Genomic DNA, 14,828 nt, shown 5'->3' on the forward strand with positions numbered 1-14,828 from the left:
TTCATATAGAATCTGTATGCTTTCTTATTTTTGAATGTCCCATCATAAAAGTTGCCACAATTGAAGGTGGAATGTATCCAAGGGAGATTTTAACTGGGAATCACTATATGTGGAGTCAAGTGCTTTTTTGTCTTATGCTTGTTGACGTCGGTGATGAGGATGTTGCTGATGCTGAAGAAGATAGGGCTGGCAATTATGCTGATAGTGTAAACGATGCATACGACAATGAGCCAACGAGAAACATAGTGGGAGGGATGGATAGGTAATGTTGTCAGTTGTAGCTCACAACTACTGTAGACTTTGTAGGTTTCCTCAGCTATTTCCTTTTCATTAGCTGCGAGTTCGAGGAGAGAGCACAACCGGACGATGCAATAATTCTTTCTCGGATATGCTGCAGGCTTTGAGCAGCGAATTCTTGTGATATTCCCTTGCGGGATAAATATCCTTATCATGAAGAATAACATCGCTAGAATTGTGCGACACATAGTAAGTATCCTTGCCAACATCAAGTTACTTTTTCAACACATTATACGTACCCTTGATATTGTATCCTAGAATGTGCAGCTAGTAAATTAAATTTGATGATCGGTTGACAACTTCGGAAGCACGTCGTACATCACAACTGGTGTTTGATCATACTGTCAGCTCACTTTTTTGATTGTTCGCTTTTCCGATTTCCAAGCACCCTATTCCTACATCTCCGCTTCCAACGTACACAGTGTCAGTTCGTCGACCATCCTTCAAACTATACACCGGACGATCAACAGTTGAGTCTTTCTTCCTTATTGGTTGCTTCGGCATTTACTACACTTGACTTTTCTTTGCTTTAAGATAGTATTTTCCAAACATTAGCCTGCAATCAAAACATGGATATCCTCGCAATAGACTTACCCAAGTGAACAATACGGTATAAATATATTTTTTATCTCAAATCATATGATACCAACCATTTGGACTTTTCTTGGCAACAGAAGGGACTTTATTTGTGTCCCTCCACAGCGGAAAATATTAGCCTAAGATTACAGGATACTGCAAAAAAGCAGTTTCACTATACTTAATAAAGCATCAATATAAAAATTACACAGGTATTCAAGGGGAAAAGTTGGATAGAAGCTTTAATTTAAGATTAAGAATTTATTGTCTGAAACATTGAATAATTCAAGTATCCTTCTTTAATGAATTCCAGAGTTTATAATGGAATTCTACTTTTGCATATAAACATGGAAAATCAGAAGAATCCTAGTGTTGTTCCTTGTTTGCTCATAGTATCAACAAGTATTAAAAGAAGAATCTTTCATATCGAATTATGTTTATTCAGGGGGGTAAAAATTACTTTGTAATTAAAGATGGTTTCTGTCTCCTAAAATCTCCTGTTGGTGCTTTCCATTTACCATGCCAGGCCAGATAATGTGCTGCCTGACCTGGTTTCTCGCTCTAGTTTCTGACAAAAGTCCAACAAAATCAGTGATGGATTCTGCTTCAACGACATATAGTTTCTCAGTACTCGATCCCGTCAAATACAGAGAGCATGTCGTTTTCTCGAGGTTGGGCTGATAAATTCCGATTAACGCCAGCTTTTTCGTATTGCCAGCGCTTATTATGGTACCAGATACACTTTTTTCAGATATTACTGGCGCATGCGTGGGATGGCAAGTGGCTTTATGCAATTGGAGTGAGTGGCACAGAGTAAAAAATGATACTGGCGCAACTATCTTAAATAAGGCACATATTATGTTGTCGTTCAGATCTATGACAAAATAGGTTATTCACGAAGAACGGTTTATCCAGCTCATTGCTAAGTTGACAAATGGGTTGACAAATGGGCTGCTGAGTTGACAAATGGGTTGACAAATGGGCTGCTGAGTTGACAAATGGGTTGACAAATGGGCTGCTGAGTTGACAAATGGGTTGACAAAACTTTCAGTTGTCAACCGAATTGTCAACCGAATTGTCTACTTAATTGTCAACCATGGCTGGCCTTCCTGGCGTCTTCTCTTTACGACCAGGGTCGGATCTAATGGCGAAATCCATAACACGCAATTCATCGGTTATCAAGATCATAACAACAGCTCTAGTCAAAACGGCAGATGACTACTTTGTTGCGGAAAGCGAGTGGGGCAATGGAAGTCGGTCTGATCTTGTTTTGTCACCTCGTTCGTCATCTTTTCAGCTCGCGCCTATCATCATAGAGTTTCAATGTCGGGTGGACAAGAAATTCATGAAAAGATTGATCATGTACTCTTTACAAGCGTATCGACGTTACGAAAAGGATCCAATCATGCTCATTATTTGTAGCGGTACTTTGTACGATGATGTAGCGAATCTTCTTAAATCGAGTGATGTTCTTGGTTGTAGGCGCTATCCATGTGAAGGCTGGGGTGCAAGTGCCTTATCATGGCTAAGGAAAGTCTCTCGTCACTCACAGCTTCGGAGAAACGTGAGCCATTTGCCAGCTTTGGACTTTTTCTCACACAGTCAATGCCGTTCAGTGAGCTTTCCAGCGACGATGAGACAACAAAAATGCTGCAGTCACTAGCCGTTGACCACTACATGTCTTTAATTGGAAATGAAGCCCACCTCATCGACTTTATAAAAGGAGTACTCGACAAGCAAGAGATATTCTACAATAAGATACTCGCTCTCGCTGATGATGATGATAAACCAAGGTTACGTGAAGCTATCCAAGATGCTCAAGTCGAACAACGAGCTCTAAAGCGGAAGCTGGACGAATTGGAGGATGATGACAATGATGTTAACAATGACAACGCGGTGAATGATGACAATGACAACGCGGTGAATGATAACAATGACAACGCTGTGAATGATAACAACGACAACAATGACGATGGTGTACACGTTGCTACCCCCTCTTCCTCAACTACTTTGGAGGATAGAAAAGCACTGTACAAGAAAGGGATGGAGTTTGTCGCGAAGTATAAGAAGGCACGAATGGCTAAAGGCAAGAAGCGCATGGACTGGCAAGAATGCATGGCTGCAGGACGGAAGGAAGGTCTGCTGTTGAACTATAAAAATGCCAATACATTGAAAAATCAGTTTGCAAAGTTTGAAGGAAATAATGATGATTAATAAACATACCCACTGTCATGCTGATGAGATCAATGGAAAGAGGATATGAACATCTAGTGTGATAGCGAAGAAGATGCCCCACCATATTTTGTATAATCAAGCTGGAAGCGTGGAAATGGATGATGGGATCGCTATTGTTAAGATTTTGTAGTTATTCTACATCCACGCTTGATGACTGTTTACAACGTAAGCCTTTGTAACGTTACAGCATGAGCGGACACGTTTATATATCCATTCATCGTATAAACATTCTTCGCGAATAAACCTATTTGTCATAGATCTGAAGACAAGATAATATGTGACTTATTTAAGATAGTTGCGCCAGTATCATTTTTTACTCTGTGCCACTCACTCCAATTGCATAACGCCACTTGCCATCCCACGCATGCGCCAGTAATATCTGAAAAAAGTGTAGTAGTGAGGACATGTGTAACGGATGTTTAAACTCGCATATGTAAAAATTTGGGAAAATTTGGTCGCTCGAGCAGCTTTGAAAAAAACAGATTGTCTTAAATCTCCCAATATCAGTATACACGACAAAACTTTGAGTTGGAATACTTATTTAAAAACAGTATGTAGTTGCTACGTATGATACGCGTAAAGTAGTGAATCTTTGTATAGAAAAAAGTCAGTACTGGATACCTTAAAGGACATTACACGCATGGACTTGAATTGAGAATCGAAAAAGCATTAAGCTTAGTGTACCACTTTTCAAACTAGCATCGATAAATAAAAGGAGTAAAGAAAGGAAAACAAGGCAAAAGTAGGGTGCAGTCTCTAACATGCTATTGGAGGGCTCAACAGTGCTCTTCCTATTCCGCTTTTCGAAGAATCGGCTTATATAGTATATTCCTATTTTTGAGGTTGCTTTTACCGATCTTTTCGTAGTATACAGTATTGTTGCCCCTTGCTCGGCATCGTAAGCAAAGCACCACCACCCATCACTTAAAGTACGTAGTACCAATAACCTTTATTCTCACCATACGTTTTTTTACCACATCTCACTGAAACATATAAGCACCCCAATAAGAAACAACAAGATACATAAACTACCGAACTTTCACACCAATTGTAAAGCTTTTCTACAAAACTGGTAGAAAACAGAATAGAGAATGCTCTCGAATAGCTTGCTATGTGCATACAATAAGAAACAGCAGTTTCAAATCTATGATACTCGTTACGACTTTCAAGCTCGGCGTATGTTGTTATTGCTCAAGCCTATTGTTGAAATCTGAAATAAATTCTCAAATGGAACTAGATCTCTTGACAAAATTGAGAAAGATGTCCTTCTGCTGTAGTACAATAAAGGTCAGTAGTATTTCAATGGGTACACCAGCGACAGCAATGAGTAACACGTAAGATGCCATAATGCCTTATCCCAGAATATGGAAATTTAGTTGAGTAGGTAAATATGTTAAATAGAAAATGCCGTACATGTATATGAACTCACAATGTCTTCATAGTAAAATCCAAGCTGGATACAACTTAGTGACACCTTACGAGATGGCAAAAAGGTAGAAGTTTTCCTTTGGATTTGCCGGACAGTAAAGAAAATGTCACGTGCATATGATATCGCAAGAAAAACATTCTCAGTAGCTTCAAGTGCCACAGCGCCGCGTTTAAAGTATTCCATTGTGTATGAGAAAGGTCTGAGAATGATAATGTCTCTGGTATTACAGACTACAAAATTTAAAATCGGTAAAGTTGAAACCGAGGTGGGATGAGGAATAACATTACGTTATATGCACAACGTGGTGCATAGCGTCACCCGAAGAATATTCTACTGTATCTTCACCACTAGTAATACGCTGCCACTATACAGTATCACTACATACCGTCAGAACGCTGTCTATTTTTAACAAACTTACAGTATTTGATCATACAGCAAGCGATTCAAATCTTTGGGTTACTTATCTGTAGCAGAATGTGACACAACATTACAAGAAGAGTAGAACTTAAACTGTGTGCTAGTTAGGATATTTAAACACTGTTGTTTGTAAAAGGTACGATTTGATGAGATTTTCTCCCATTACAGTTTGCTTTTTTCAACGAGAAAGATGTGGCGGCTACTATCAAAGAAGCCTGTAACAGCTCAACATAGCATTTTGTCTTCAATCAGCATCATTGGTGTTTTATCAGGCTTACTGTGTTTCTGTTCCTCAGTTTATGCCGATACCCCAGGTCCTCGTGCAAATCTTGGTAAGCTGTATACATAATACTACAATCATTGTGTTGGTATAATGAAGCAACAAACGTACATGTTCTTTTCTCGATGGGTGGTGATAGCAATAGTTCCAAAGTATAATCAGATCCGTTCTTTTTTTTTCTCTCTCGACAACAATAGGATGTGTGCTTCTTTCTCGCCGAATCTTTTGCTACGGAGGTGCACAATTCGGGACTTCCAGAATTTTTCGAGCTATTCGGAAGGATTATTTTTACTATTTGGATATATCAGCCGGCTTGACTATCGATGAGATGATATTGTCATGGGTACCTATCAAAACGTCGTCTGGACAACTGGATCCGGGACCCAATCTCTTGTTTGGAATGACAGCTCTTCCACAAGAAAATACTATCGTTATCGATGGCGGTTCTGGTCTTGACGGAGCAAACCCTACGGTGCATGATACTGTTGCCTTTGACGTAGACTCTATGACATGGCGACTCGTTGGTAGTGATAGAAACGGCAATAAAATGAAGGTGTAAGTAATAGGGTACGTTCATTAAGTTTCCAAGCTTTACACTAACATGACTTTAATCTCGATACCAAAGTACAGGGCACAGCATCGTAGCCGATTCTCAAAATAGAGTTTATGTTGCAACTGGTTACAGGTATATGAAGGAAGTGCAGATACATGTAGCGTCAAATGCTCATGCTTGCATGACTTACATACAAGACATATGCATCATAGTTAAAGTGTTATCATACGAATTGAAGTCCTCCGTTCTATTGTTATAATTTTATATAGTGATGTAGACACTGGTAGCAACGTAACAGTATTCCCAAGACAAATGAGCGTATTGGACTTTCCTGTTTGTATCTTCCAAAACAAAGAGCAAATTTATTAAGTTTTAAACAATATTGATTTCATAAATACGTAGACAGGAGCGTGGACAACCAACACTGCCAGCTTACCTGATGATTTTCTACCTCGCAGCGCAGCCACTGGTGTGCTCGGGAACGATGGAATTATTTACTACATTGGGGGCTTCGTCACCATATCACGAACTTCTGATGCAGGTCCGGTAACGAGTATACTCGCAAATATGACGGATATTCTCACCTACGATACAAGCACCAGTTTGTGGATTGAAAAGCAAACGAATTTGTCACAATTGACACCAAGTCCTCGCTATCAACACACTTCTACATTAAGTAAGTACAAATTCGTGCATCATATTTTCTTCGTAGAGCATGTGCTCTAGATGTTAATGTTCGGCATTATTGTCCACCGCTTCTTTATGTGTGTATAGATCCAAAAACAGGCGAAATTATCGTTTACGGTGGATTTAGTAAGATGGGATACATGATATATAGCTCAATATAAAATCATAAAACATTCTCGAGCTTTACTGATATACATGTCTTTAAACTTTACAGACGGTAGCATGTTTGGACACGATGATTATTTTTATGTACTCGATATCGAAACAATGTCATGGAAAACCGAGACGCTTAACAGGTCTGCCAATGCAAGTGGTGCTGGCCCAATTTATGGTCACCAAGGTTTTATTACGATAATAAACACTTACTAACTTCTTCGATTTCATATGTGCATATATTAATTGGCTCTATGTTTTACTTTAACTCTTTTCCATAGCCATCATCGACGCGGATGCTCTTATATTGTTGTTTGGTCATGATAGGGAAGGACTAGTCAGCAACAACATCCACGTACTCGACCTAAATACCTATTCATGGATCGACCACATTGTAGGTGCTGAGCCAGACGGAGTATCAGCTGACGATGATCCGGAAAGTAATAATGATGGTTTGGCTAGCGGTGCGATAGCCGGAATTGCTGTTGGAATTGTAGCAGTGGTAAGTATATCTCTGTTTTAACTTTTTTTCATCATCCCACGCGAAATGATTATGCAGGAGCACAATCATCAAATTGAATATGTATTATTGCATATACAAAAGATCTGTATAGTAGGAGTTATTTTGTACATCTACATCCGCCGACGACGTCAGAAACAAAAGTCAACAAGTGTCGGAACAGCTTTTAGTAGCGACGGAGCTGATGAAAAATTAAAAGACGATCAATTTGACAGCTCAAATGACGCTTTCGAGGGTAATATGAACAGTAAATTATTTCCATGTAACAGCCGTACACTTTAGAATTTTTCGTGCCGACATATATGCTGATATCATATGCACCATGCACGCTTGCATAAAATTTTGATAGTGACGGAACATAGGCAGCAGCAGCAGCAACATGGTGGGCCTTTACCACCTGCATCATTTTTGTCCAACAAGCCGTCGGCTATATTGTTAGAAGACTTAGCCGGCAGTCAAGGCTCAAAAATACATGTCGAAGTAGTCAGCAACCACAGCATACCATCTGCCAGCGATGTAAACGGCAATAACTTCAAAACGCAGAAAACCTCTCCCATGAGACCCGACGGTGCTGTTCAATTTCAATCTGTTAAGCCCGACAAAAGCGAAGAATAGCATACTGTACACGACGTTTTCTCTCTCTATTCTTTCAAACCAATATATCATTATTAGCTAAATACTGACGAGAGACTCCTGCACCCTCTCTGTGGGTATATATTTTCCTGTCGTCCTACCCCTCGACGACGACGACAGCCCCTTCAATATTCCATTAATCAGTAACAAAGCTAGCATATACATAAACTTTATAAAACAAGTATCTGCACACATTCATCCAACTTATTTAAATATGCAAAGTTAATCCAAATAACCCTGCAAGACACGACCTGCCAACTGGCCCAACATTTCGTAAGTATAACCACCTTCCTGGATGAACAACACCGGGCGACCAGCGCAGCTCTTGGACGTCTTGAACAAGTTTCCCATCTTATGATATGTGTTGATATCTTTAAGCCCCTTCATGCCAGCAATGGGATCTTCATGCCAAGTATCGAGTCCCATTGAAATGATGACAATGTCAGCGTTGAATTTCTGGGCCGTCTCACCCTCGAGTACTTGGGTCAAATGGTTTAGATAAATTTCGTCGGTTGTCGTGTTGGGATTCAAAGGGATATTGATATTGTAGCCTTCGCCTTCACCGAGACCGACTTCTTTGGTGCTGCCAGTAAAGAAAGGATAATCCGGATAACCGTGCAGTGAAATATACAACACCGATGGATCATTGTAAAAGATATCTTGAGTACCGTTGCCACTAAATAGGTCGCCAAAAAGAAAAAACGGTACAATCAGTTACTAATCAAGATGATGTCCACACTACGTTGGGTTTTTTTCAATGAGATACATACTGATGATAGTCAATGTCCACGATCATGATCTTCTTTTGAGGTTTGTCAGATTTGGGCTTGGGTCCGCTAGGTTCAGCAGACGACTTTGGGTTGAATTCAAGCGGCTTGCTCATGGCATCCATTTCTTCTAGCGTATAATCCTGGAGGAACTTTGCAGCCACAGATGCGTTGTTGACAAAGCAGTAGCCTGGATGTATGTATGGATATGAAATGTGCTTTTGTGAGCAATCATTTCCCACCCCCCAGCATGTATATGGTTCTAGAATGATGAACCTTACCACCGCTAACACATGAATTGGCATGATGTCCTGGAGGACGACAGACAGCATAGGTAGCAGAAGAAGAGGAAGTGGTCGTTGAAGCGGCAGTAGCAACTTGAAGCAATCTGTGTGCACCTGACATGGCAATCTGTGCAGCTGTATAAGTCGCCTGCCACGTCTTTGAAGTGTATGCAACCGACATGTCATAGGAATACAGGCCAACACGCGCAGATGGGGTCTTTAAAGCCGTTTCCTTGACAATTTCTGGGTCGATCTTGCCGAGAGCGTTGCGGTGTACGAAACATTCGCCTGTCACTGCTTCGGCAGGCAAGCCTTCTGCTACCCAATCATCGTAGATGGTGTGCAGGAACTTGATGTAATCTTGCTTGTGCACGTTAAGAATGGGTGTCAAGGAGTAGTCCCGCGGGCTCACAACGTTGAATTGATCGGGGCGTGTGTCGAGAAACTTTTTGATCGATTGCAGTCGTGCAGGCGACTCTATATTTGGCAATGATTACAAATGTACATAAAGTCGGCGTGAGTAAAAAAAGATAGAAAAGGAACAGAGGGGTCTGTGCAGCGGTTGATTACGTAAGGCGTTCTACAAGACTTACCGACGTACGGCTTGACAGAGCCTCGGGTTACTTCGAATGGGGGATCGTGAAGCAAGCAATCGTCCGAGTAAACAACATCCATGACTGGAAAACAGAGAGAGAGAGAGAGAGAGAGAGAGAGAGAGAGAGAGACAGGCAAATGGAGTGGTTAAGAGAAGAAAAAGAAAGAGGAAGAGAGACAAAGGAGTGCAGCAGCTTCCCTTTTATGCTTTTGGTACGCATCTGGACTTCAAACCTTATTATGATACGCATATATTATCGCGAATGTGACACAGAGAAAGATAACACAACCGTCAACTATCATTTCTGTTATATTCGAAATACGGTGGTTGTTGGTGCCAGATCCTCGGATCCAGTGTATAAGAATTGCAGATTCGTTGTTTTTCTTATGTACAGATGGTGTGTAATTTTGTTGAGTGGGTTAATGTGTAATTGTGTGTAATTGTGTGTGTGTGTGTGTGTGTGGAAAAAGAGCTCGAGTCATTACGTGGGAAAAAGAAAAGAAATCGGTGGTGTTTTTGCTATAGGGCGAAGGGGGAATCATGAAGTACAATCACAAAGTCATATCACCATCATCCGTCGTACCTGTTGGACAGAGCATCGGGTGTTGATCGACGCGAGGAGCTTCTGGACGATGGGGGCTGATGAGTGAGAGGTGCACGGTGACCTTCTGGATGATACTGGAAAGAAGAGGAAGAAGAGGAGTAGGAAGAAGAAGAGGGATGATGCTGCTTTCGTGCGTAATATACAGGAGAAGATGAGTGCCGTGGGGGGGATGCGGACGAATGATAAGGTGAATGTGTGGGTCGATAATGTGACGGGGATGCGCTGCCATGGCTCCGATAATAAGCGTCCGGAGACGATGCTGGCGTGGATTGGGTCCGAGATCGGATCGTACCGTTATCCTTTGTAGTCGATGATATATAAAGAGCAGTTGTTGTTGTTGTTGTTGTTGTTGTTGAGGATGTCGACTTTCGATCCAACTTGGATGCAAAATCCGCACCATGGTCATTGATAAATCGTTCGATTTTGCTACGTAACGCGTCGTTCATGCTGTGTATTCTGCGCGAAGAGTTGTTTTCTCGATCCACAATATGATGCGTAAGCTAAATGTAACATTTGACGAGTTCAGCGATCGAAAGAAAAAACAGACTAAGCAAAAGAGAGAGGAAGCTTTACCTTGCGAGCAAGTTCTTTAAACACAGTCTTGTCATTCTTCCACAACGTTTTTTTCGCACTCAGATGCCGGGTCACAACTTTACTTATCTCTTGTTTGAGTTCCGCATCTTTCAGTACTTTGCGTTTTGCTGCTGCTGCTGACGAATATGATAAAGCAGTGTCACCATTCGAAGAAGACGACAATGGTCGACGAGGATCTGGAGTAGAAGCAGTAGCTGAAGTTGTAGGTGTGGCAGAAGCAGTAATAGGTGTAGATGTCGAAGAAGTTGTGAGCTGTTGCTTTGATTCGACCGGAGTACTGCCCTTCTTCTTTTGAGCATCCAGGATCGCCTTTTCCACCAATCCATCAATCTCTGCTTGACTCACACCTTCGATCGAGCTCGCCTTATCCTCGGGCATTTCCCATTGCGTTTTCCCAGTAAGACGATTGTAGTAATACACATTGCCGTTGGTGTCAGTCGCCCATCGCCAATTGGGTGGCAATTTCGGCATAGTTGATTCGATTGTATCAGCTGCTGGACCTGTCGGCAAGCGTGATGGATCAAATGGCGTGCTCATTGTGGTATCGTATGGAGTTGCCGATGTACTAACACTTGAAGCGGCAGCAGCGGCGGCTTGTTGTGCTGCTGTGGATGTGGGGAGCCGTGGTTCATAAACAGCGTTTGGATCTGAATGTGTCATTGCTTTCTTCATATCAACAGACGAATTGTATGCTGCAGCTGCTGCGGTCATATCCATGTTGTGTTTGTTGTAATAGGTTCGTTTTTCTGGACTGCGTCTCGGACCGTAGTAGTACGGATACGTGGGTGGCGCGTGTAATTGCTGTTGTTGAGCTCGTGGACCGGTTGGAATAATGGGCACAGGTGGGTATTGCATTCGCCAGTAAATTTCCATAGAGTTCGCATCCATCGACAAGTACTCGTAATAGTCGTCATCTGGATCAAAGAATTCTCGAGTCGACTGGAATCGTGCACGCTTTGTTGTTGGTCCTTCGGGTGCATCTTCATTCGTACGCTTTACTCCAATTTGAGCATCTGTTATTTAAAAGTAGAAGAATTAGGGAAAATATCAATTGTGAAAGACGCGTCTACTCAACGATACAATACCGATTGCTCCTTCTTCTTCTGAAAGAGTTGGCTCAGCCGCCTATTATTTTAAGATGAAAGAAGGCGGATTAATTCATACATTCATGTCGAAGCGTGTTAGTCGATGGCAAGGAAAACGTACCACTCTTTTTGGAATTCGATAAACTCGATTCAGATGAGCCCAATCTTCAAGCAGAGCAAGTGACACGCATCTTATCTCTTCGTTACTGTGCTCCGTGAACGGTTGTACAACGTCAAACATGCCAGAGTCGTCCAATCCGTTTCGATTCGCTAATGGTAATTGCTGTAAAACATGAAGCACTTTCTCGATAATGTCGTCGTAACTTTTCCATTCACCCAGCCAAAGTTTCAACAATCGCAGGCCGTGTAATCGAACAAACTTTTTCAATACATCTTTGCTTGTCAATACGAGCGAGTGCAATAGTTTGTCGACGAGATGCATTTTGCCGACTGAATCCAACATGTTCTTGACAAGATCGTTGACTTCGTCTTCGTCCTTGAGCGGGCGCGGATTGCGTGGTCGTCCAGGTTTCCGTTTGAACTTCTTTACTGGTTCGACGAGAGTGCCGTTAGGTGTTGATGCTGCGGCTGTTACCGCCGTTCCTTCATCGTCGTCGTCTGTCGGTAACACTTGCACTTCACCAGCTTCCTCTTCCATCTGTTCGTCAGAAACGCCTCCAATAAAGCCTTTGCAGTTCTTCTCTCCGCAATAGCACTTTTGAGCAACCGCACTACGCACGAAAAGCATGATAGTTTGTTTAGTTTCAAAGGAAGGCATAGAGAAAGAGAGAGCACTTACCCATAACGCTCAAATTTGTAATCAAAGGTCAATTCTTGGCCAGCCTGTATCGGAGTACGGGTGAAAATACCAATGCGCATGACCTTGCCTACTACCCATTTTTGCGTAACGCTGTTTGGGTTACAGGAATGATTAATGAAGCGCGCCAAACATCCTTTTTTCGTCGCATCAATGATCTGTAGTGATGGTTTAGCATCCTTCGTATATAACCCCCGGATATGCTCATTACTCATAGACACGCTTGCAAACAGGACATTACCTCATCAGTCTTGAGTGTCATGAAATAATAGTGCGACAATCCTTCCGCCTCGTACGTTTTGGTGCGTCGGATAAACTCGCTATTAGTAATGACTTCACCAATGTACTCCATCACAAAGGCATTTCTACAATAAAAAACACATTTAGTTTGTTAACACCAACAACCGCAACCAGCTCTATGCCGACTTACGCTGGAAGAGCAGTTAGCGCACGGAGACCATAACCCTTCTTCTCGGTCTTGATCACATCCACGCGTGCATACTGCCTCAGCTGGAACCTCCGATTACGACAGAAACGTTCGCATGAGCAATCATTTTCAGTGCACTCCATGAACATCATTCGGTTGATACAGAAATTATCGTCGCCGCACGCTGCGTCTGGATCGTCCGTTCGGGGGTTGTAGCGACAGTCGCAGGGCATTGATTCTTCACCCGTAATGGATTTGCCGGTTGCTTGGCCGAGGTATATGTTGGTCAATGTGTTTTCATAAGTTTCCATGGCTTCTGCCGTTGCTGATGGCAGCCATTTCTCTTTCTTTTTTTCGTCGTCGTCTTCATCGTCGTCGTCGTCGTCGTCATCACCACCTCTTTCTTTCTTGATGATGGCTGCAATAAATAAATTTTTCTTCAGTAAATATCACCACGACGATGTAATTCTCCTTTTTTTTTTCTCGTTCCTTCCGAGCAGACAGAACGAGAACTTACCACGTTCGGTATCATTATTATTATCTACTTTTGAACTATTCTCCCCATCGACATCAACATAATCTTCTTCAATCGCCATGTGGTGGAATTCTTCCGTCAAGCGGGACTTTTCGTTCTGATCGCTTTCAATACTGTCGCCAGGTGTTTCTGGTGAAGAAGTTTTCTCGAAGCATTTTTTGACGTCGAATACTGGAATGTTTGGTATAGATTCGATCAGTTTTTCTCTTTCTTTCTTTCTTCCTGGCTCGCACATATTATACACGTCTTTCACATACCCAATGTGCGGCCCTTTCCAATTGCTTCAAATCACTTTTATCACCACCCCTTCCACCTTTTTGTTTAAAATAAGAGAAAAAAGAGATCTAAAAATATTATTTTTTTTACCGCTTTTTGTGTCGCCACAAAATGCATCTTCTTCTTTAATGGTCACCGCTGAAATCCTATATTAAGTAAAAAATAATATATTCAGCTACTTTTTCTTTCAAATCCCCTCGTACACAGTTAAATAAAATCCGAATGGCAATTGATTTAGCATCCCCATCGCCCAGCCATGACAGATTTTCGTAGTAAATCATCCTCTTGCACTGTTATTATTACCTGACGCTGGCGCTGTGCATGTAAAGAAGTAGTCTCACAAATACAGCTATCTAACCGGAGCCCACTTCAATAAATGCAGCAAAAGGGATAAAAGGAGAAAAGTTATGTAAACAAAAGAGAGAACAGGAGAAATTTTCGAACAAAGAAATGTAAAAAAGAATGAAGTTGTAAATAAAGAAGAGAGAGAGAGAGAGAGAGAAAGAGCTCCAAACGATTAGACAGCACGGGACATAAGTAAGCGAAACCAACCCACACAGAATTTCTTTTTCTTTTTTTTTTCGTCCTCCTTCCTCACTCCGCTGGTGGGTACTGTGGTACATATACTCATGCTCTTTCGGCTTATGTATAAATATATATACTTGATAATACATATAGCACACCCGCTCTCCTTCTGCCGCTTTCATCGATTTGTGATAGATGAGTAGCCCACACTTTATATTGATTCTAACCTGCATCTTATTTAGAAGGAGCAAGTCGTTACTAGGTCGTGTTCACTCTACAGTATTGTGGGTGCACGCCTGATGATGACGGAGTAGTCCACCAACGAGTTACTGATAGATAACTAGCTATGCCATTTTTGATCAAGTCTGTAGTACTCACTTGGAATTTGACAACAAATTCAAAGTATCGACTGCAGACCTTGCATAATGACGAGATGTCTCTACTCGATAGCCGTGGTTTTTCATCAGTGCTGTCCTCCACCACACAAACGGGACGCAGTTGTTTGAATGCATGTGCCGTGTGGATCTTTCTAGGCAAGC

At 41.7% G+C, this 14,828-nt stretch overlaps 4 protein-coding genes across 4 annotated transcripts; 2 read left to right on the forward strand and 2 right to left on the reverse strand.

Moving 5' to 3' along the window:
* Nucleotides 1-1,912: 1,912 nt before the first annotated feature.
* BDB00DRAFT_910214 (uncharacterized protein) lies at nucleotides 1,913-2,536 on the forward strand (the record flags this gene model as incomplete). The annotated part of the gene is made up of 1 exon (XM_053128652.1): nucleotides 1,913-2,536. The coding sequence occupies exon 1, from the start codon at nucleotides 1,970-1,972 to the stop codon at nucleotides 2,534-2,536; it is 567 nt and encodes a 188-aa protein (XP_052978751.1). The 5' UTR covers nucleotides 1,913-1,969.
* A 2,608-nt stretch (nucleotides 2,537-5,144) lies between these two features.
* Nucleotides 5,145-7,764, forward strand: BDB00DRAFT_929708 (uncharacterized protein; the record flags this gene model as incomplete). Its single annotated transcript, XM_053128975.1, has 10 exons — nucleotides 5,145-5,286; nucleotides 5,543-5,758; nucleotides 5,865-5,919; nucleotides 6,057-6,120; nucleotides 6,190-6,463; nucleotides 6,562-6,600; nucleotides 6,689-6,814; nucleotides 6,909-7,129; nucleotides 7,232-7,382; nucleotides 7,497-7,764. The coding sequence occupies 10 exons, from the start codon at nucleotides 5,145-5,147 to the stop codon at nucleotides 7,760-7,762; spliced, it is 1,554 nt and encodes a 517-aa protein (XP_052978752.1).
* BDB00DRAFT_828437 (uncharacterized protein) lies at nucleotides 7,747-9,962 on the reverse strand. The gene is made up of 4 exons (XM_053123853.1): nucleotides 9,425-9,962; nucleotides 8,829-9,308; nucleotides 8,551-8,737; nucleotides 7,747-8,456 (listed from the first exon to the last, which is right to left on the reverse strand). Exons 1-4 carry the CDS (start codon nucleotides 9,504-9,506, stop codon nucleotides 8,003-8,005), a joined length of 1,203 nt encoding a protein of 400 aa, XP_052978753.1. The 5' UTR covers nucleotides 9,507-9,962; the 3' UTR covers nucleotides 7,747-8,002.
* On the reverse strand, nucleotides 9,797-14,311 carry BDB00DRAFT_828439 (uncharacterized protein). Its single transcript, XM_053123854.1, has 10 exons — nucleotides 14,068-14,311; nucleotides 13,855-13,910; nucleotides 13,471-13,659; nucleotides 12,957-13,371; nucleotides 12,768-12,891; nucleotides 12,509-12,684; nucleotides 11,831-12,440; nucleotides 11,710-11,749; nucleotides 10,604-11,637; nucleotides 9,797-10,530 (listed from the first exon to the last, which is right to left on the reverse strand). Exons 1-10 carry the CDS (start codon nucleotides 14,085-14,087, stop codon nucleotides 9,997-9,999), a joined length of 3,198 nt encoding a protein of 1,065 aa, XP_052978754.1. The 5' UTR covers nucleotides 14,088-14,311; the 3' UTR covers nucleotides 9,797-9,996.
* Between the last annotated feature and the right edge of the window lie 517 nt (nucleotides 14,312-14,828).

Source organism: Zychaea mexicana (assembly GCF_025766255.1).
Source record: "Zychaea mexicana strain RSA 1403 chromosome Unknown BDB00scaffold_47, whole genome shotgun sequence".
NCBI classification, from domain to species: domain Eukaryota; kingdom Fungi; phylum Mucoromycota; class Mucoromycetes; order Mucorales; family Lichtheimiaceae; genus Zychaea; species Zychaea mexicana.